Source organism: Eschscholzia californica, unplaced genomic scaffold (assembly GCF_041429995.1).
Source record: "Eschscholzia californica isolate CP2 unplaced genomic scaffold, dmEscCali1.0.p SCAF_6, whole genome shotgun sequence".
Classification (NCBI taxonomy): Eukaryota; Viridiplantae; Streptophyta; class Magnoliopsida; order Ranunculales; family Papaveraceae; genus Eschscholzia; species Eschscholzia californica.
Window position 1 is genome coordinate 25,887,439 of NW_028238483.1, and position 20,173 is coordinate 25,907,611.

Below are 20,173 nucleotides of genomic sequence, written 5' to 3' on the forward strand. Positions count from 1 at the left end.
TACAATGTGTATATACAACTATACTAACACCCCCCCTCAAGCCGAACGTCCTTGAAAAAGAGAGAGCTTGAAACGTAATTCATGAAATCTAGATGTTGATAATCCTTTGGTGAATATATCCGCTACCTGAGACTTGCTAGGAATGAATCTCACTTGTAATTTTCCATCCTTTACTTGTTCTCTAACAAAGTGAAAATCAATTGCCGCATGTCTTGTACGTGAATGTAATATCGGATTAAGTGCCAAGTATGTGGTACTGATGTTATCACAATGAACTGTCGGTGGTGTAGGTAACATAATGCCAAGTTCTCGGAGAAGGTTTTGAACCCAAATTATATCGGCACTCGTGTGGGCCACCGCCCTATATTCAGCCTCGGTGGAGGATCGAGCCACCGTGGGCTGGGTTTTGGAGGCCCACATAATGAGGTTTGGCCCAAAGAAAACACAGGAACCAGTGACGGATCGTCGATCATCCGGTGAACCGGCCCAATCTGCATCTGAAAAACCAAGTAAGGGAGAAGATTGTGCTCGATGAAGACGAAGACCATCATTCGAAGAACCCTTTAGAAATCGAAGTATACGTTTAGCTGCAACAAGATGAACTGAAGAAGGAGCATTCATAAACTTAGAAACCTGATTGACAGCATAAGAAATGTCCGGTCGAGTCAATGTTAAATACTGTAATGCTCCGACCAAGCTTCGAAAGTATTGAGGGTTTGATAATGGCGACCCATCTGATTTGGATAACTTTTTACCTGGTAAGACTGGTGTGGATACGGATTTACAATCCATCATTCCAAAACGACTAAGCAGATCATTGATATATTTGTGTTGAGTGAGGGTTAATGTGTCATTGCCCCTATGTGCTTCCATACCAAGAAAATAAGATAGATTTCCCATGTCTGTCATTTCAAAATTTTGCTTGAGACTAGTGATGAGAGAATGCAACAGAGATGATGAAGAACCAGTGACTAATATGTCATCTACGTAAAGTAGTAATATAGTTAGCCCAAGTGAGGAACGATGGTAAAACAATGAAGGATCAGAGATGGATTGAGTGAATCCTATTTGAAGAATGAAAGAACTGAATTTCGAATACCATGCCCTAGGGGCTTGTTTTAGTCCGTAAATCGCTTTTTTTAATCTACAAACATGATTGGGAAATTCCGGACTAATAAACCCTTGAGGTTGAGTCATGAACACAGACTCAGAAAGATCACCATTAAGAAATGCGTTTTTAACGTCTAATTGACGAATCAACCAATTTTCAGAAATAGCCATTGACAAAACAGTTCTAATTGTAGGAGGTCTTACCACCGGACTAAAGGTTTCCTCATAATCGAGGCCTTGTTGTTGTGTAAACCCTCGAGCAACCAATCGTGCCTTGTAGCGTAAAATCGTGCCATCCGAACGTTGCTTGATCTTATATATCCATTTGCAATCAACCAAGTTCATGCTAGGATCATAAGGAACCAGAACCCAAGTGTTGTTTTTATTTAAAGCTGTGATTTCATCTTTCATGGCCTGTTGCCAATAACTGTTTTTCGAAGCTTGAAGAAACGTATGAGGTTCTTCTATAATAGGAATCTTAGAATCAGATGAGAGAGATGAAGAAGAAGATGTTAAAAGTATTTTCGGTTTTCTTGTGCCATCTTTGCTCCTTGTAACCATTGGGTGGATTGAAGAAGTTGATTTGGACGGAGGAGGAATAGTTGGAGAAGAAGAGCTAGAATTAGGGTTTGTGGGATTTTCGAGTGAAGAAGGTACAATTGGTAAAGTTAAATTAGTACCTGTTGGGACAGAGGAATGGACAGGTTGGACCACTGGTGAAAAAGAGGTGGTGGGTGGAGGTGTGCTGGAAAGAGAGGGGACAATTGGAACAGGTGAAGAGGTAGATGTGCTGACATGAACAGAACGGTCCTGCTGACTAGGCAAGGAAGAAGGACGTGGGTGAGTGGCTGGAGAATGAGATAATGTGGGGACAGCTGATGAGGGCAGAGACTGTTGAGATGGTAGGGTGACAGGTGGTGATAATCCGACGGAAGAAAATGGAGAGTGGAGATTAATTCGCCATGGACCAGGAGAAGAGGAGAAATTAGGGTTTTTGTGTTTGAGATGTGTTGAAGAAGAAGATGCAAAAGGAAAGATATCTTCATCAAAAAGGACATTCCTTGAGATATAAACCCTATTTGAGGATTCGTCAAGACAACGATAACCTCTATGTTGTGGGCTATACCCCAAGAAGATGCACTGTTTGGATTTGAAGTCTAATTTAGAAGATCGATAGGGAGATAGTAGAGGAAAACATCTGCATCCAAAAGTACGAAGAAAATTGTAATCTGGTGCTTTATTAAAGAGTTTCTGATAAGGAGAACAGTCATTGAGTGTGGAAGAGGGTAATCGATTAATTGTGTATATGGCAGTGAGAAAAGCATCTGGCCAAAACTGAAAAGGAACAGAGGCCTGGTGCAACAGACAAATTGATGTCTCGACAAGATGACGAATTTTCCTCTCTGCTACGCCGTTCTGCTGAGGCGTATGAGGACAAGTTCGTCGATGAAGAATTCCATTTTTGGTAAGGAAAGTGGCTAAGTTTGAATTGACATATTCCCCACCACCATCAGTCTGTAGTATTTTAATTGGTGCAGCAAATTGATTTTCCACCATTGATTTGAAGGTTTGAAAAATGGAGTAAACTTCTGATTTGTGTTTTAAAAAGTAAATCCAGGTGAACCTGGTATAATCATCCACAAATAGAAGAACAAAACGATAACCTAAATTTGATAGAACAGGGGAAGGTCCCCACAAATCAGAGTGAATCATTTCATTAGGTGAATTAGTCATATGATTAACAGAGTTAAATGGAAATTGATGATGCTTTCCAGAAACACAGCTAATACATTGAAATTTAGGTAAAACAGTAGAAGTTAAAGGTAGATTGTGCTTGGTAACTAATGATTTGAACTTTTGAAGATGCACATGAGCAAGACGACGATGCCAAACAGCTGGAGAAGCTCTTGTGCCAGGAGACAATGGTTGAGTAAAGAGGAGAAGTGGTGGAGAAGAGGTTGAAGCATTGGATAGACGAAATAACCCATCATCAATCGTTCCTTCGAGTAGTATCTTCCCTGTGGGAAGATCCTGAATATAAAAACCAGAACGATGGAAAATAGCTAAGCAGTTAAACTCTTGAAGGAGACGAGATAAGGAGATGAGGTTTTTCTTGAAAGTAGGAACAACAAGAGTATTTTTAAGTAGAAAGTTGTGATAAGGTAAAAGAATGTTACCAGCAGCAGAAACAGAGGCAGTATTTCCATTGCCAACCATTACATGTTCAGGAGTTGAAGCTTCAGAACGAGCAACCATAGAAACAGAGTCAGAAGCAATGTGAGTTCTAGCTCCAGAATCAACGTACCAGTTGGGATCAGTTGTGATATTATCAAGCCCCAAAGTAGCAAAGGATTGGTGAAGATCATTGGGACGATGAATACTGTAGCATTGACGAGCAGTGTGGCCAATCTTCCCACAATATTGACAAATTAATGGTTGTCTTTCAGGAGGTGGTCCTAAAACAGAGGAGCGAGAATATCCACCTCTGTTATAGTTTCTACCACGACCACCACGAGGGGAGAAGCGACCTCGACCACCAGAGCGACCAGAAGGATTATAGGGTCGAGGAGAAGGAGGCATTGAAGTCATAAAAGCTGTTGGGGATGGGGTTGAAGCAGCAAGAAGCTGAGTACGACATTCATGAGTAAGAAGAAGAGACTGAAGTTCTGAATAAGAAGGGGGAAGAGATCTAGTGGTGATGGAAGTGACAAAACTCTCATAGTCACTTCCTAGGCCAGCTAAAACAATGAGTACAAGCTCATCATCAGCAACAGGGTGGCCTATGGCCGCAAGAGAATCAGAAAGGGATTTGAGACGAAGAAGATAGTCAGAAATAGAGAGATTCCCTTTCTTGGTTGTCTGAAGTTGGAGCTTAAGATTCATAAGCCTTGCTGAGTTGAGTGAGGAAAAGGTTCTTTCAAGAGAATCCCAGACAGCCTTTGAAGAGGTGAGACCTAGAACCTGAGTGAGTATTGGTTCAGTTAATGTGGCATTGAGCCATGAAAGGAGCATCTGGTCCACTCTATACCAGTATGCAAAGTCAGGGTTTGGGAGAGGAGTGGTGGTTTCAGAAGAAGATGGAAGATATTCAGGAGGAGCTGGGAATGTGCCATTAACAAACTTGAACAAGTCTTGAGAGTGAAGAATGGGTAAGAGTTGGCTCCTCCAGAGAAGGTAATTGGAGCTGTCAAGTCGAATAGAAATGAGATTTGAGATGTTGGTTAGAGAAGGAAGTGTAGAAACAGAGGAGGATGATAAGTCTTGGGAAGAAATGGTGATTGGAGGTTGGTTAGGAGATTCGGCCATTAGAACAGGGTAAAAGGAGAGGAAGAAGAGGAAATGTTGAAGGAGATGGAGAAGAAGAGGAAATGTTGAAGGAGATGGAGAAGAAGATGATGGCACTGAAAACCACAAAAAAAAAAAAAATCAGAGAGAGATGGCTCTTGATACCATGTGATTTGTGAAGTCAAGATACCCTCAATGTAGGGTATGTGTAGTATTTATAGAAGAAGTAAAGTGATTACAATTACATGAGTACCCTTATCAATAATGATAAATACAATGTGTATATACAACTATACTAACACTTATAAGAAGATGATTCATTTCCCCCAACAGATGCTCCCTTTGCAAGATGAGTTGTGAGACTTCAACTCATCTTTTCCTCAAGTGCCCCTTTACTGCTAAGGTTTGAGACACTATCTACTTGAACTCCAATCTTCTTAACAATATCATTTCAATCTCTCGTCTTTTTTTTTTAGCATGGAAGCAACGTAAGATTTCAGATCGAAAGTCCTTTATTTATTCATGTATTCTCTCGCCATAATCTGGTCGATATGGTTTGAAAGGAATAACAGAACTTTGAAGACATATTATGAAAAAGAAGAATCGTTGGAGATGTCATTGTTTCAATTAAAAAACTCATTTACTATTGGGCTTCTTCCCAAAATTGGTTTAAAAGCTCTTTTTTTAGTCAGTTAATTAGAGTATGGGATTCCATATAGGGTTTAAGCCATTTATAATTTTTTTTTGTTGAAAGTTTAAGCCATTTATAATGATCTTTATTTTTTGTATTGTTGTTTACACGGGTTGGTTATTCCTCCTGGCTTCCACCCTTGTTTCGAGGATTTTAGTGAATGATACTGTTTCGCCTCCTAAAAAAGTGTTAGTCTCCGATAAAATTATATAAATCTCTTGTCAGAATGTTTATTTATTCACAAGACCTTAAAATGAAAAATGGTTTATATGTTTATTTACTAGTAAACCACTCTCCTGTGAATTCTTTACAGCTTCCCGAGTTAGAGGAAACAATAGGACTAAAAGGAAAAAGAAGAAATATATCATGTATATTTGCCACCTGTAGACTATTGTGTAATTGTTCTTTAAATAAACGAAACAAACTTCGTACTATTTTTTTTTCTTTCGTCATATCATCAATTTTGAGAATAATATATTTGTTGTTTGTCGTATGAATCCATACAAATTGACTGCCTAGTTAGAAATTGTCCCTTCCTCACCTCCATTGTCGAAAGAAGAGTAGAGGGAATTGAGATGAGTGAAAACGGGTCAAACTCGACCAAACCAAGCCCATCAAAGTATTAACCTTAACAAAAAAAAAAAAAAAAAAAAAAAAAGCCCATCAAAGTATTATATTCGTATAACTTCGATGGTAAGTTACCCATTATCTTGGAATCTAGTATGACAAGCTTCAAAACCTTGTACAAGACCTAAAGTCTAAATCAATCAAATTTATTTAACGCTATTACGTCATCGATCCGTCAATATATTTCATGTTGGGGCCTCCAAAAAAGGGATTCAATTACACATAATTAAATGTCCCTCCACAAATTAACAACATATAAGGGGACAAGATTTAGGTTGATGGGTTGGTTTCAAACTTTACAAATAGCTTAATTAGATGCTGGATGGATCTAGTGAACAAGAGAAAATATTCACTATTTAGAGTTTCAAAATAATTTTGGAGTACTTTTTAAGATAAAAAGATGGGGTTTTTTTGAAAGTTACTTTTCTTTAAAGGACTTATAAAAGAAGATCTAATTGAGTCATTCAACACATGGAGATGACTCACAATTAGGCTACATGGAGGCCACAAAAAGTTGCTTCATTACAGTTAGGTCCAAATTTTCTCAACCACCAAATCAAAATTATGAGACCCAAATTCATCATCAACCACCAACTTTCTCATTTTTATGACATTGATTATGAAACTAAATCAAAAAGAGAAAACCATAAGAAAATTGATTTTTTTTCTTAATTTAAGTTGACCAAATTGTGACCTTTTAAAGATTCAAATCTATATTTGATTATAGATTAAGTTGGTCGGTTTAAGAGATTCTAATTATAGAACATCAAAAGAAAATTAATAAAATAGCAAAAGTAATCATAATTAAACCACCCTCAACTTTATTTAGCTTTTCAAGTTTAAAGATTGAAAATTGCAATTTTTAGGTATATCAAAAAATTAATCATGATTAACAACTATAAAGAAAATAGTTCGACATGACACATGGCGATCATTTACAGGTTTTCGTCTATGATTCCACCTACCCATGTATAGTTGGCATCTAATTTTACGTCTTATCCACGTAACTAACTTAATCAGCTACTAAACACTCTTCTTTGTCTTCTTTGAAAATTAAAAGTGAAAATGAAGAAAAAATAGAAAAGAGAATGAGAAAGAAGCAAGAAAGCAAAAGGGAAAGAGCAGATCTAGAAGATGATCTATCCAAGACTCCTATAGGAGGGATCTTCTAAGTTCAAAAGAAACCAGAAACTAATGACAACCTTTTTTACAAAAAAAACCTCTTGGGCGGAACCGTCTATCCGCTATACGTCTCACATGACGGTGGCATGTCGTGTCAAGCTTATTCCAGGCCAACCCATGAGAGGTCTGTATGTACAAACAGATAGTCTGTATGTACATTTAGCGTCTCCGTTTTTATACACTAATATCATGTACTAGTGGTCATTTATACCTATATTGGTAATAGAATTGATCAACCACAATAGTGTAGAATTTGTTCTTCTACATTGAAAATGAATGTCGTAATTTCGGATCTACCAATAAGAGTAATATTAAAACCAAAATATAGTCTGGCTTGATTTTGTTCACATTTTATCAAGTTTTTCTCTCTCTCAATGTTCCTTGTTTCATATTCAAATTATCATCTTCAAATCCTTAGACAAACCAACATGGGATGTCATCTAAAAGCAAGAAAAAATAGAAGTAATCAATGTTGAGTGAGACCCATGCAATACTGTGTTCTATTAGGATGAGAGTATGCATAAAAAACATTGCCAAACAAAATGAAATCTTTGACCTGAAAACTCAAAAAGATAAGAGATGGGAGCTGGAGATTTTAGTGACAAAACTCAAAAGGATAGGTTTCTTTCACTATAGGAATTTTAGGGTTTATACATACTTGAATTCAATGCATGTAGTAGAATAAAGTATGCAAATATGGGACCCCTAAACACTAAAGTGTTAACCCATCTCTGATCTACTGCTCCCCCTCCTCTTCTGGGTCCAGTTCCCACATTCATATCATGTACTCATCAATTATGTACATAAACATTGCATGCATTCATGTTTTGGTCTAACATGTTGAGGGTATCATGCTTGTGCCATGCCAGTGTCATGCATGCCCTTTTTCTCCCAACTAAGAAAATAATTGTGGTTACTCGATCAGCATAACAGAACGTGAGAATAGTCCCACATAGACAAAAAAGAGTTCCAGGACTAAGGTAGTAAATAAGATCTAAGACCTCTCCACTCATTTTCAAATGGTTTTCTTTTTGATGTCCACCAACTTAATACGGAACATATATCAGCACATCAAATCCGGCAAGTCTTGGCCGGCATTTGTATGCATTATTGGATAATTGGATAATTGTTGTATGATTTCCTCTAAACATATATTAGTCCTTTATAGAATTCATAAAACATTGATGTGGATATAATTATAAAACAACATTATTATATAAATACTACAAGAGAGAATATTTCTAAGTGGGTAGAGACTGAGAGGATAATAATTTCTGTTGGAACTCTTGTATTTACTCTCACATGTTTTAGTTATACAATAATTAATCGTTCGACTTACTTGTTTCATATACATATATATATATATACATATTCTTCGGAACAAACATCAACCTGGGATCTGATTGTTTGGTATAGAATAACAAACTAAAATAATATTAACTTCCAGATTATTTTATTTTCATGTTTTGTCTTAATTCAATGCTCCTGAATTTCCATTATATATATGTATAATATTCTGAAAACTAAATTTCGAGCAAAATGAAGCATAGAACAGAGCAAATTTAGTCGATAAAGTTGTCAGCTAGTACCAAAAAATTCTGATTTACTTTCAGTTTCTGCATAAGAAATGAAGGTGGTATATGGAGGGTGGCATTGAGTTTCTTGAGATAATAACATTTATGTAGTTATGTACTGATTATGCTTTAAGAGTAAGAATGTAAACTTGCAACGACTACGGTTAACAGGAGGATGATACTAGTATAATAGCTTTAAATGCCCGGGGGCGAACTCTGCCCTTCATTTGCCAAAGTGGCAGAATGGAGAGCATGGCCCTCCTAATCTTAAACCTTCTGGGGTTCAGCAGCCCCTTATGCTGTCTACATCATCTCTCATTTCGAGGGTCTGGTTGGCAAGTTTCTTCCAACCGTGCAGCAACAACACCATACCTTCTCTGCTTCTCCATCATCATCCGAAGGAAAACTTCATCATTACATTCGCAGTGGGTATGACGGAGGAGACGAAACAGTTCATCTTACTTGAAGTTGATGTTGGAGACTGAAGCACTTGTGTAACTCGGTTCACAAATACAACAAGTATCCCTTGCCGCACCAAGTCTAACAAATTCAAACACCGACAGATATGTTGAATGTCTAGTATACTCATTTGAATTACAACCACAATTCACCCTCATAATGGCCTACCCTAACCCCAAAAAGAAAGGCATAAACAAATTACAGTCCATTTCTCATTGACAATGGTCTCGACTAGATCTCGAAAGACCTTATATGGAAGCAAGATGAAACCCAAAGTGAGCTTTTGGACTTCTATTCCTGCTTTTCCAACTCCCCCATTCTTTCAATGATTGCCTGCTTTTAAACATATGACCAGTTTGAAAGTGGTGAAATCCCAACAATAAGACTTGCGCTCTCATCTTTTGCTATGAAAGTGGAAAGAAACGTCATACATTGGAGGTACATACAAGTTCTGACACGGCTAAACTTGGATACTAGCATCATATTTTGTACAAGAATCTGGTCCATCCATGAACGTGACACAGTTTATAGCTCACAAAATTAATGCGAAAAGTTAAAGATAAACACGAATTAGCACATACGCAAATAGATATGAATGGGGTAGCAAAACTGTATTCTAATATCATATAGAAATAAGTTGCACAATGAAAGTGCTATAAAAGTGATGTACCTTCTTGCTTGTCTCCTGCAGCTCCACAGCAAGAATGAATTCGTCAAGTAATAGATAAACCTAACAGAAAGAGGTACGCGTTTTGCAGTGAGTGAAGAAGGCCTTAAAATTACCATAATTTATCAGATAACCCGCACTAGCAAAAAAATTGTTTTTTAACGTCGTGAGAGAGAATACGCATCATCTTTAATTTCATTTACCACCGTAATGGTAGAACGATCAATCTACAAAAGCATACAAGGCATGCACAGTGGTTAATTATTAAACTCATCCGTCCATCTGCTTAGAGGTAGCCGTGACCTTTTCTATTGAGGGATCTTCAACGAAATGTTCGGTTGATCTCCTACTTTGACGGACAAGACGTTCGACCCCCTGTGAGGAATTATCCATCGAGATATGTTGATTGTCTTCGATTGAATTCTGGTTAACCGAATTGAAACCACCTCTAGTTAAAGTGAGTTTAAACGAGGAACTGGGAGACAATGGGAAGAGAATCAAAGATTGCATGGTTTCGTACATTTGTTCCTAAATTGACACTCAAAGTGGACCTAACTTCAAGTAACACGATATAGTGTTCGCAAGATATATGGAGGACTAAGTTGGTTTCAAACCCAAGAAAGATAAAATGCCTAAAATAAGATATAAAGAAAGATCAACCACCAATTTAAGACTAAAGTTATGCAAAATTAACAAGATTAATCAACTACAACTCTTCTAAAGATTGAAGATGAGTATTTGTTCAAGCTTCAGCAATCAAAATACACTATTTCTTTTTACTTCATGTATTGATAATTTACTAAACCAATTGCGCTCTTCGACTGTGGTCGGCGACCAGTTAGGTTCAATCCAACTGCAATATAATTGTACGTCAGTGTTGCAGAAATCCTGAGCAGAATCTTGACCCCCAACAAAGTGATATTTACCTGTGGCAAGAGAGAAATACATAATCTTTTCGTCGCGGAATCTAGGAAAGTATATATTGTTCTCCATGTGAGTACTTGGAGCTATTACTGACAGACATGAGGTATTGCTGATCAACAACATGCTCTTCTGTAAACTTTTAACTTCAACCCAGACTTTCTTTTCCAAATCTAATCTGAAAACTCGAATCCATTTTCCATTATGACCAACAAACACAGATAGGAGCTTTTGTTCACACTCCACCAAGTATGACTGATAAACAGAGTTACATGGTTTTTGGGGCTTTGCAAGAACTTCCCAATCAAAGCTTTCTGGATAAAAAACTCCTAGAGTACCGTAACGATCTAGGCAGTAGAACTTCCCATCGTAGAAAACTGGATTGTTACTCGAGGGGGAGAAGCGCATGACCTTCCCATTGGAAGGAAACTTGTTATTAAATAATTCGTGATGGCGCCAAGCAACATCTCCTCGTGAAATGGAAAAGAGGTAAACCCTATCAGTACGGACTTCTGCATGTACGGCAAAAATTTTACAGTCAGAAGCAGTAGGCAAGGACGAAAATGAGATTCCATAAAAAGCATAACCACATAAACCAGGAAAGTCTGGAAGTTGGATTATCGCCCTTGTGAAAGGATTGAAGAAGAATATGGATGCCTTCTCTCTAGACATTAAAAACCAACCACCCTTTGAGAAACGTATCGTAGAACCGAATAAAATATCTGAATGGTTCATGAGGAACCTATCACTGTTATGCGATGGATCTGTAAAATAATGAATGTCGTCGTTTTTTCTAGAGAAAACCAGCCATGGAGGTAAAGTGCCATTTAGAGTCTCTGTAGAAGACATTTTCCACTTCGCTGCAGGGATTGCCGATCGATTTCCTCTGCAAGCTGCACGGAAATTCAAATAATCTACTGGACGGAGATAACTAGCAATTAAGCCTATGACGTTCTCATTAAGAGTAGCCCACGCTCCTATATGCTTTAACTCATCTTCATTGCTTTTCTTGCAGATATCATAATTTATATTTGTTGCTTCTTTATCATCCTTGGTGTTACATGATATCTTTGTTTTTCTTCTTTCCTCGGCAATTCTACAAATTTTAAGATCAAACAAAGGTTAGGCGTTTGTTTTTCAAATGCAAATTACGCAATACGTAAAGGTACACACAAACAAGCTGTAATTAAGTTACCTGAAATTTGTAGGCATTGAAATCCAATCCGGTGTATACCAAGGTGTTGTTAAATTCGAGCACGGTAAAGAAACTGATATTGTTTTGCACTCTAGGTCAAATTTGAACAACATATTTCGTTGAGATTGAGTGTAATATACACAACCCCTTGTTAGACCCAAATCCGTAGATGAACAAGAAGCTGTAGTAGATGTGCCTACAAATAGCACATGATCACCCAAACTGTGAACTTGTTCCCATTCCATCACATTGAAATCCATCTTATAGACTTTAAGATCACGAACTTCATTAGTATCATAAGGCTCGAAGAGTTTAATGACCTTGAAGAGTTCATCACTTGATTCTACATAAGATGTCCGTATACCACACACGATACCACCTAATGGTGATTCATAATCATTATCCCAACTTACTTGCAACTGCGTTATAGATAGACTATCGTCATCTTCATCTTTAAGATGACGTTTTGTTTCGACAACGAGGTGATGATTGTTCATACAAGTAATATGTAATTTACCTTTAAAACAAAACATGGTCTGGGGTAATATAAAGTCAATAGGGAGCTTATGGGTTCTCCATTTTTTATCTTTTCCGCATAGACGAAAAAACACAAGATCCTTACATTCAGCATAGATGAAACAAACCATGGAATCAGGGTTAGTTGGAGGCGAGGATAATATGAACTTCAGACGGTTGTTGTTTTCGAAAAATTGAAGCACATTGGGGAGTTGGATTGTTTCAAAAGACTCTGGATTCCATAAAATACAATCCCCAAACTTCCAAATTGAGTAATGATGATAATCTGGTTCATCAAAGAGTATGATTAACCAACCTTGATGAGAACCGTATTGGTATAAAGAAGTTCCACTCAACTCAGGTATACACTTTCTGTAATTGTTGGGTTGTTGTTCAGATAGGTTATAGAAAGTTTGATATTTACCATAATTTCCAGTTGGGAAGACAAGCCAAGGTGATGCTCTGGGACCTGGTGGTGTTGCCCAAATACTCCTCCTCCTTCCTTCATCTTCTTCTTCTGTTGCTCTAGTAACTGGTGGTGGTGGGGGTAAATATTTCTCCATGGATGATGAGACAGAGAAGAGCTTCACAATTGCCCATAAAATAAAATAGGGAAAAGGAATAAAAGTTCATCTTTTAAATTCTTTATTAATAATTAGGGCAAAAAGTCTAGATGAACCGTTCACAAAGCCCGTCTGTTGAACCGTCCCACAAAGTTACTTATGCACGCTCTAATAATATAAGGGTTATTTCCGTAATGGCTCCCAACTTTGTGACCAGCTTCCCGCCTGACTCCCTACTTTACGAGAAATACCCATATGTCCCCCTTCCGTTATAACACCGTTACTCTCTCTCTTCCATTTCTTTTCTCTCTCCTCCAACATGTTTTCTCTCTCTGCCACCTCGTTAAAACCAGCCAACTCATCATCTTCTCCGGAAAGGTCGCCGACCGACCAATATAAGACAAGAAGCTGCAAGGCTATATGTACTGAGATAAGGGGTAGGGCCTTCTCTCGGGATACATGGCCACAATCCCTTTCCTAGTAGCTAGCTCTCCCATGGAAGACCTAGGTTGCAGCTACATAAGAGGAAAGGTCTGAGCCTTACTCGTTCTCCAGCCTCACTCGTGGCTCAGGGACACAGAATTTTTTTATTATTATTTCATCTCCCCTCTCTATCTCTCTAAAAAAAAAAAGAACTTTTTTTTTCACCTCTCTCTCTCTCTTTAAACTCCGGCGAAGGGGGTTACCCTTCGTCGGGGGACCTTGAAGGTCTGCCCGAGCAGACCTTGATCTGCTCGATCAGATCAAGGTCTGCCGGCAGACCTTCAAGGTCCTCCGGCGAAGGGTAACCCCTTCGCCGGAGTTTAGAGAGAGAGAGAGGGAGGTGAATTTTTTTTTTTTTTTTTTAGGTTTGAAGGTCGCCGGCCGGAAAATTGGTCGGTCGGCGACCTTCCCGGAGAAGATGATGAGTTGGCTGATTTTAACGAGGTAGCAGAGAGAGAAAACATGTTGGAGGAGAGAGAAAAGAAATGGAAGAGAGAGAGTAACGGTGTTATAACGGAAGGGGGTCATATGGGTATTTCTCGTAAAGTAGGGGGTTAGGCGGGAAGCTGGTCACAAAGTTGGGGGCCATTAGAGAAATAACCCATAATATAATGCCAAATATGAGGAGGTGCCAAATTGAGTTGGAGAGTAATTCTCCCTAAAAGGCTAAAACGAACAAATGCTTAGAGCATGCAAACTAAGAGCACCCAAGTTGTGGGTTTTCGTGGTGACTGATCGTCATGGAGGGGAAGGGACTGGAATCTATATGTAAAATATACTAAGATTGAGTATCACCAATGGGGTGGTGGCGCAGTTGGCTAGCGCGTAGGTCTCATAGCTTAAGCGAGTAATCCTGAGGAGAGTTCGGGCCTCTCTCACCCCATCTTTCTTTTTTCATTCCCACCCATTTTTTCAGCTTCTATTTCTGACTTTCAGTTCAGTAGTGCTTCCTCCTATTTTCATCTATTCTCATCATTACAATGATTTTTTTTACCTCAACCAATACCCTTTTCGAACCCCTACCTAGCGGTCCTAGTACAGTCCCTCGGAAATTAGCCACGAGCATTCTTACTATTCAAGTACGGGAGAAAAAGTCTGACATAGTCTATTGTATAATCGCGTATCTCATTTTCTAAAACACCAAATGGATCGAACTCAAACTCCTATCCAGTTGCGGTTCCGTGGAGGCGGGTGAGATGGATTGTGAAAGCAGAAGGGACTGCATTGTCGTCAGGGAGATTATTTGCTGTTCTACTAACTTTACACCCTTAATCTTTGTTTTGATTTCTCTCTTCTTCTCTCTTTTACTTTCTTCCCTCTCCTTTCCTTTCCTCTATTAAGAACATCGATCCAATGAAGCCCTCGAAACAGTTGTATTTCCTTCCGTCTATTGAGAACATCCAACAATGAGGTCCTCGAAAAAGGTCCGACAAAGAAGGGGTGACTAGGGCGAAATGATTCAGATTAGCCCTTGAGCATTTAATTGTTATGTAGTGCCTTTGCACCTTAAACTAAGGGATCTGATCACAGCCATGGCTTCTATTTCCTATTCTAATTGTTGTTCAAGTTGTTCAAGTATCATCATTCACCATAAGAAGTTGAACCCAAAGAAAAAGGAAGTACAAAAAACCATGAAAACATAAAGAAGTACAAAAAACCATGAAAACATAAAGTATCACTTAAAACAGTCATCTTCAACTCAAGTACTTCAAGTTTCAAAAACAGCAAGTACTCTTAAACATCTGAGTTTTCAAAACCTGTATTGACCTAAAAAACAACTGAAAATTGTATGTAAGCCACTAAAGTCTAAATATAACTCTTTTTATTACACAAATTTGTATACCTTAATATTGTGATCCTATATATAAAGCTTCTGTCAAACCTAATATATTAATATCAAAATGAACATTCCAACAGTATTGAAGCCCTAGTTCAGCGACTTGATCATGTCCATCCATCCTCCTGCAGTAAAACCCATCACCATGATTCCAACTAATACCACCACAATCACCATACATATATTTAAGAAACTTAACCGACGCGATGGTTCTGCCTCCACCAAAAGGGAGGGTCCTTGTTTCACTTTGCCGATTTCATTTTTCTTCTTAGACCTTGATTTCAAACTCGTCTTGCTTTGTTCAGAGATTTCCTTCTTATCATGGGAACCAGCAATGGATGTTGTCAGTTCGGGGACAGAGGGTTCATCAATAGTTGTAGTTTTGGTAGTTGATTCATTAGCTACCTCAGAAACCTGCAAAAGATCAGAGATTTAACCAGGATCAGAACCAAGAAAACAGATTGTAATAAGATTATCAGAATTAATACGCCTTCATCAGATACTTACATGAGTAACAGTTGGCTTAGTTTCAATATCTTCTGTTTTGAAGGAAAAGTCTCGGCCCTTGAAAGAAACTACTCTGCCTCGACGAGAAAGCTTCCTTTGTAGTCGAATTCTTTTCGGAGCAGTTCCCTGTGTCATTAAGTTCTGAGCTCTAGATTGCCCTTGAGCGACTGTGAATCCAGAATTGTTGTCTCCTGAATTAATCTGACAGAAAGCCGCATCCCAGCCTCCAAACTCTCCACCGTAAGCCGCATCAGTGGTGTTATAACTGAAAGTTGACTGAATATGTGGATAATCATTTGTACCCACAGCATCATTAAACCACCAAGCATCCTTCAAATCCATATGGTTCTATGTACACGAAAAGGTATAACAGATTCAAATATTGAAGATCAGGCTTTTACAACAAGTATACATAGGGCTGACATTAATTAATTAATTAGATGATCGCAAGTGTTAGAATTCTATGGGCCTTTCAATCCGGGAATTTGAGCTTACCGGACAACAACTTATTGGTTGCTTACAGCAAAACTAACATTGGTACAAGGCAAAAGGTCTTAAAATATGTTCATGTCAGGCCTTGGCTCCCAAAAATAATATCTACTAAATAAGTTGTTTGCCTTCTCGGTTTTGCTAATCACACAAGCACAAACCAGAAACAGAGTATCTGCCTCCTCCCATCCTGAGTATTTTTTTATACCTATTGTTCGTTATCCAGTGCATAACAAATTATCAGAACTGAAACAAATTGAACACTAGAATGTTTTAAAATACGTTTTTACACCACAAGGCGGGCAGTGCCTCGAGGCTTTAAAGGCGTGAACTATTTGTTTGTAAGGAAATTGAAATCAACCATGTAAGAACATGACTTAGTTTTTCTACTTTACTATCATAATATGAAGTCTTCAGTGTTTAATAAACAAAAATACTAATGTTTTTATGTTGTCCAACAACTCAAAAATAACAGGTGACTTCAGCTGCACACGTTTTATTCTCGGGTTCAAACACGTACGGTCGAGGCATCAAGTGACCACCTCGCCTCAAGGCGTACGCCTTGAACGTTGTTTTTAACATTGACTAAGATTCTAGTTCAAGTAGAGATTTGTATATCTGGAACCTGTCATCTGGTTCTGATTTATTCAGATTCCAGGTGGATAAATAACCATTCTCAGCCTAAAAGAAGGAAAACAAGATTTTGTTTTTGTACCTGTGGTTGCGCCACTTCAGTGTCTGTCTCACTGCAGGATCCACTCTCCTTAGCAGATGCCAACATTTGATTTCTAGGTAACGTAGACACCTGACCAAAGTTGGGCTTGTGTTCAATACCCGGGTTCCTCTGACTTGTTGTGTCTTCACATGATTGCTCGTCCTCATTCAAAACATCCTCCAACAAGTTTGTGATGGATAGATCCTGCTCATCAATACAATTTTGAGGTAGCCAGTCCTCGAAGCTATCGTTAAAGCCATTGGCGAAGCCAAAACCCATGCCCAAGGATCCAAACTCAGCATGCATCTGAGAATGCAAAGGGGAGAAGACTTTAGAATCCAGTGGTTGCTGCAGTGATGATTCCATGAAGTTTGGGGATTTAGCATCTGGCATTTGAGCCACCTGAAAAGGTAACTGAACAAACAAGTTTAGCTTTCGCCTTCATTTATACCTTCTTGATGAACTAATAGAATAGAAACAATAAACAAGAAACACCATATCACCTCAGAAACTAATTTATGTGTTTTAGGATCTTCTTCGTCAGAAACCATATTACTAAAGTGACTTTCCTGAGAAATTTCTTTTTCTGGTTTATCAGCCTCAGTATCTCCCTGTTCCTTCCTGATCTGCATGTCGGATTCTGAAGTTTCTTGGAGCACTAGCTGTTCCGAAGGTACACTATCAAGAGAAGATTTAGGTGTAGGACATGAAACAGTTGGTTTCGGGTCATCTCCATTGGATTCAGTCTCCTCGTCTGGCTTATAGAATAAGCGGCAGAGAACAAAAGAACCCTGCACAAGATTATAACAAAAATTAACAGAGAGTTAGTAAATATCGCTAAATGCATGAACAAAATGAGGGAAACTGGGGCTCAATAGAAAAAAAGGAAACAAAGATAATAAAAAATCCCAAGAGCTTATTAGGAGAACTTGAGTACTCGAAGAGAGATTAGTAAATAGTAATATACATTTTTTAAACAAAACAAAGCATCACCTCATAAGGTTTAAGGAATCAGTGTCCACGAAACCTAATATGGTTTTGTCCATATTACACTATGCTTGATATTCTGTAATATTATTAGAATAGTCCAATTTATGCTTTGGTATTCCCTTTTCAAGTGCAAATATACAACTCAATTTGCAGTTTGTCAATATGGGTTTGGCAGAAGTTGGTGCGAAATGTATATCATGTTTAAAACTACAAACAATCAATGTCGAAATTTGTATACCAAGACATAATTGTAACACAACAAAAATACTTAAACAGATAATCCAGTATTCAAAAGAAATGTACAATACTAATAGGATACAAAAAATTGAAGCAATATATATAAGAGATAAAGAGGGAAGGAGTCGAACGAACCGGTCCGGAGTTCATACGATATTCGTGCATTTTCCAGGCGGTCCTATCACCATGAGGAGCTCTTCCTTTATAGAAAACAAGTGTTCTCTTCATCCCAATCAAAGTCGAATTTGATTTAATTGTTCGATCCTTCCCAGTAGCTTTCCAGTAACCAGCTTCAGTTGCCCTATTAGAACGACGACCATTCGGATACTTACGATCACGGGCACAAAAAAAGAACCATTCCATATCCTTCGATTTAACCACCGATAACCCTAAAATTAAAACACAGTTAAAACCCTAAAAATTGAACCTTTATACTTAAAACAAGCTTATTAAAGAAAAGATCATAAACCCATATCATAATTCTCGATTAGTAACAAAACCCCCATATTAAAAACCAAAAATTAGAGAGAGAAAATAGAGAATTGAGAAAAGAAAGAACTTACTAGGTAAATCCCATGGCTCCCACTTGCAAACATCAATTTCACGAATCACTTCAACTTCAGATTCTTTACCATTGATCTTCAACCGCAGATAATGATTCACAAGTTCTTTATCGGTAGGACTAAATCGAAATCCTAATGGCATAGATTCTAAAGAGAGTACAGCCATCTTCTCTCTCTCTCTCTCTCTCTCTCTCCTTGGGGAGGAAGACCCAAACAAACAAATATAAAAGAAGATAAAACCCTAAAACTTACTACACAATCAATTCCAAGACCAAAACCCTAAATCAATGGAACAAAGACATCTTGTCCTGATCGAGTTAAGAATCAACAGAAGTTTTTATGTTTCTCTCTCTCTCTAGTCCAAAATGAAAGTGAATATTTGTAGAAGAAGCTTCTTTCTGAAAAGTCGACTTCACCAAGTGGATGAACCTCTTTGTAAGAGTACCCCTGTACTTTGTTTTAATATCGAGAATACCACTCATTATCCAGAGACTGAGAAATGAGCTTAGTGAAGGATAAAGGGGTAACTTGGGGATAATAAGAAAAAAGACGTCAGACACAGTAGCTGATGACACGTCAGATTAATGATGTCACTCTTTTCTTAAATGTGGGACCCATAGACGGTCCAGTTAAACCGTGTGTGAATCGTGGAGTTTTGATGGAACCGTGGATTAGGGCAATTTGACTCATCCTAACCCAAGGCCAGGGACAATGTCACGTGATAACCATGACCCTTTAACAGACGTTATTTTGTCTCCTTTTACGTTGTTAAGAATATTGTCATGCGTACACCACCCTTTCGTGCAACGGTTAGACACCTTTCTTAAGTCCACTCGAATTCTCAAAAAAAGTGTATATATACGTCGGATTTTAGGCTTCTTTCATCAATGGTTTAACTGAGGCAGTTATCGTGCTTATCATTCTAAAAAAATACACGCGGAGCATGGAAGATGAATGGACAGTATATTTGTCGGGTATGTTGATCGCATCGCATGGACAGTTTTAGCTGGTGGCGTTAGAACAGAAGAAACATAACGTTATATTCTTAAAACCTAGAATGTGAATGAACCAGACAAGAAGATTTTTGGCAATTAGTTTCTTGATAAAAGTAAGCAAATTACCTAAAACTAGAAGATATTTAGCAATACAACTATTCTACACAAGCAACAATTGCATAGAAAAATATGATCGTGATGATAGAGGGTGTATTGGAAAAGGAAGATGTTATTCCGCAGGTAATGAAATAACTGTTTGAATATGAAAAGATCCACGGGTACCTGTAATAAGGGGCTTCAATAAGAACCAAGAAAGAATTGGGAAGTGTCACTTTTAACGATATTTTAGCATAGGCAGTACTAAAATTGCCTATTCTCCCACCAAAAAATAATCTCCCACCAAAAAATAAGGATTACATAGACCTTAAGTGAGAATGAAGCCTTCTCAATGAAATCTCTATATCTTTTTTTTTTTGGTTAAGTCAATGAAATCTCTATATCAATCAATAGTTGTAGGGAGAGCTTCAACGTGATATCTTCATGGCGATACATATGATTTTTCTTGCA

General features: G+C 38.0%; 2 protein-coding genes across 3 annotated transcripts; both read right to left on the bottom strand.

The window, feature by feature from the left end:
• Positions 1–10,261: 10,261 nt before the first annotated feature.
• On the bottom strand, positions 10,262–14,002 carry LOC147532920 (uncharacterized). Its single transcript, XM_086647101.1, has 3 exons — positions 13,889–14,002; positions 11,712–12,896; positions 10,262–11,612 (listed from the first exon to the last, which is right to left on the bottom strand). The coding sequence occupies exons 2-3, from the start codon at positions 12,788–12,790 to the stop codon at positions 10,352–10,354; spliced, it is 2,340 nt and encodes a 779-aa protein (XP_086503227.1). The 5' UTR covers positions 12,791–12,896; positions 13,889–14,002; the 3' UTR covers positions 10,262–10,351.
• Positions 14,003–14,933: 931 nt separating this feature from the next.
• On the bottom strand, positions 14,934–19,091 carry LOC147532921 (protein NTM1-like 9). Of its 2 annotated transcripts, none has more exons than XM_086646405.1 (6): positions 18,612–19,091; positions 18,184–18,437; positions 17,325–17,612; positions 16,822–17,235; positions 15,618–15,965; positions 14,934–15,524 (listed from the first exon to the last, which is right to left on the bottom strand). In XM_086646405.1, the coding sequence occupies exons 1-6, from the start codon at positions 18,775–18,777 to the stop codon at positions 15,201–15,203; spliced, it is 1,794 nt and encodes a 597-aa protein (XP_086502531.1). In that variant the 5' UTR covers positions 18,778–19,091; the 3' UTR covers positions 14,934–15,200. The 2 variants fall into 2 exon arrangements, with proteins under 2 accessions (XP_086502531.1, XP_086502532.1); XM_086646406.1 differs by having other exon boundaries at positions 16,822–17,223; positions 18,612–19,025.
• Positions 19,092–20,173: the final 1,082 nt, after the last annotated feature.

Coding starts and splice junctions, on each gene's coding strand:
- LOC147532920 (XM_086647101.1), bottom strand. CDS start 12,790: ATGGAGAAATATTTACCCCCACCACCACCAGTTACTAGAGCAACAGAA. Junction 11,613..11,711: donor TCAATGCCTACAAATTTCAG/GTAACTTAATTA, acceptor TAAAATTTGTAG/AATTGCCGAGGAAAGAAGAA.
- LOC147532921 (XM_086646405.1), bottom strand. CDS start 18,777: ATGGCTGTACTCTCTTTAGAATCTATGCCATTAGGATTTCGATTTAGT. Junction 18,438..18,611: donor GGAGCCATGGGATTTACCTA/GTAAGTTCTTTC, acceptor TTTTAATTTTAG/GGTTATCGGTGGTTAAATCG. Junction 17,236..17,324: donor CACATAAATTAGTTTCTGAG/GTGATATGGTGT, acceptor TTGTTTGTTCAG/TTACCTTTTCAGGTGGCTCA.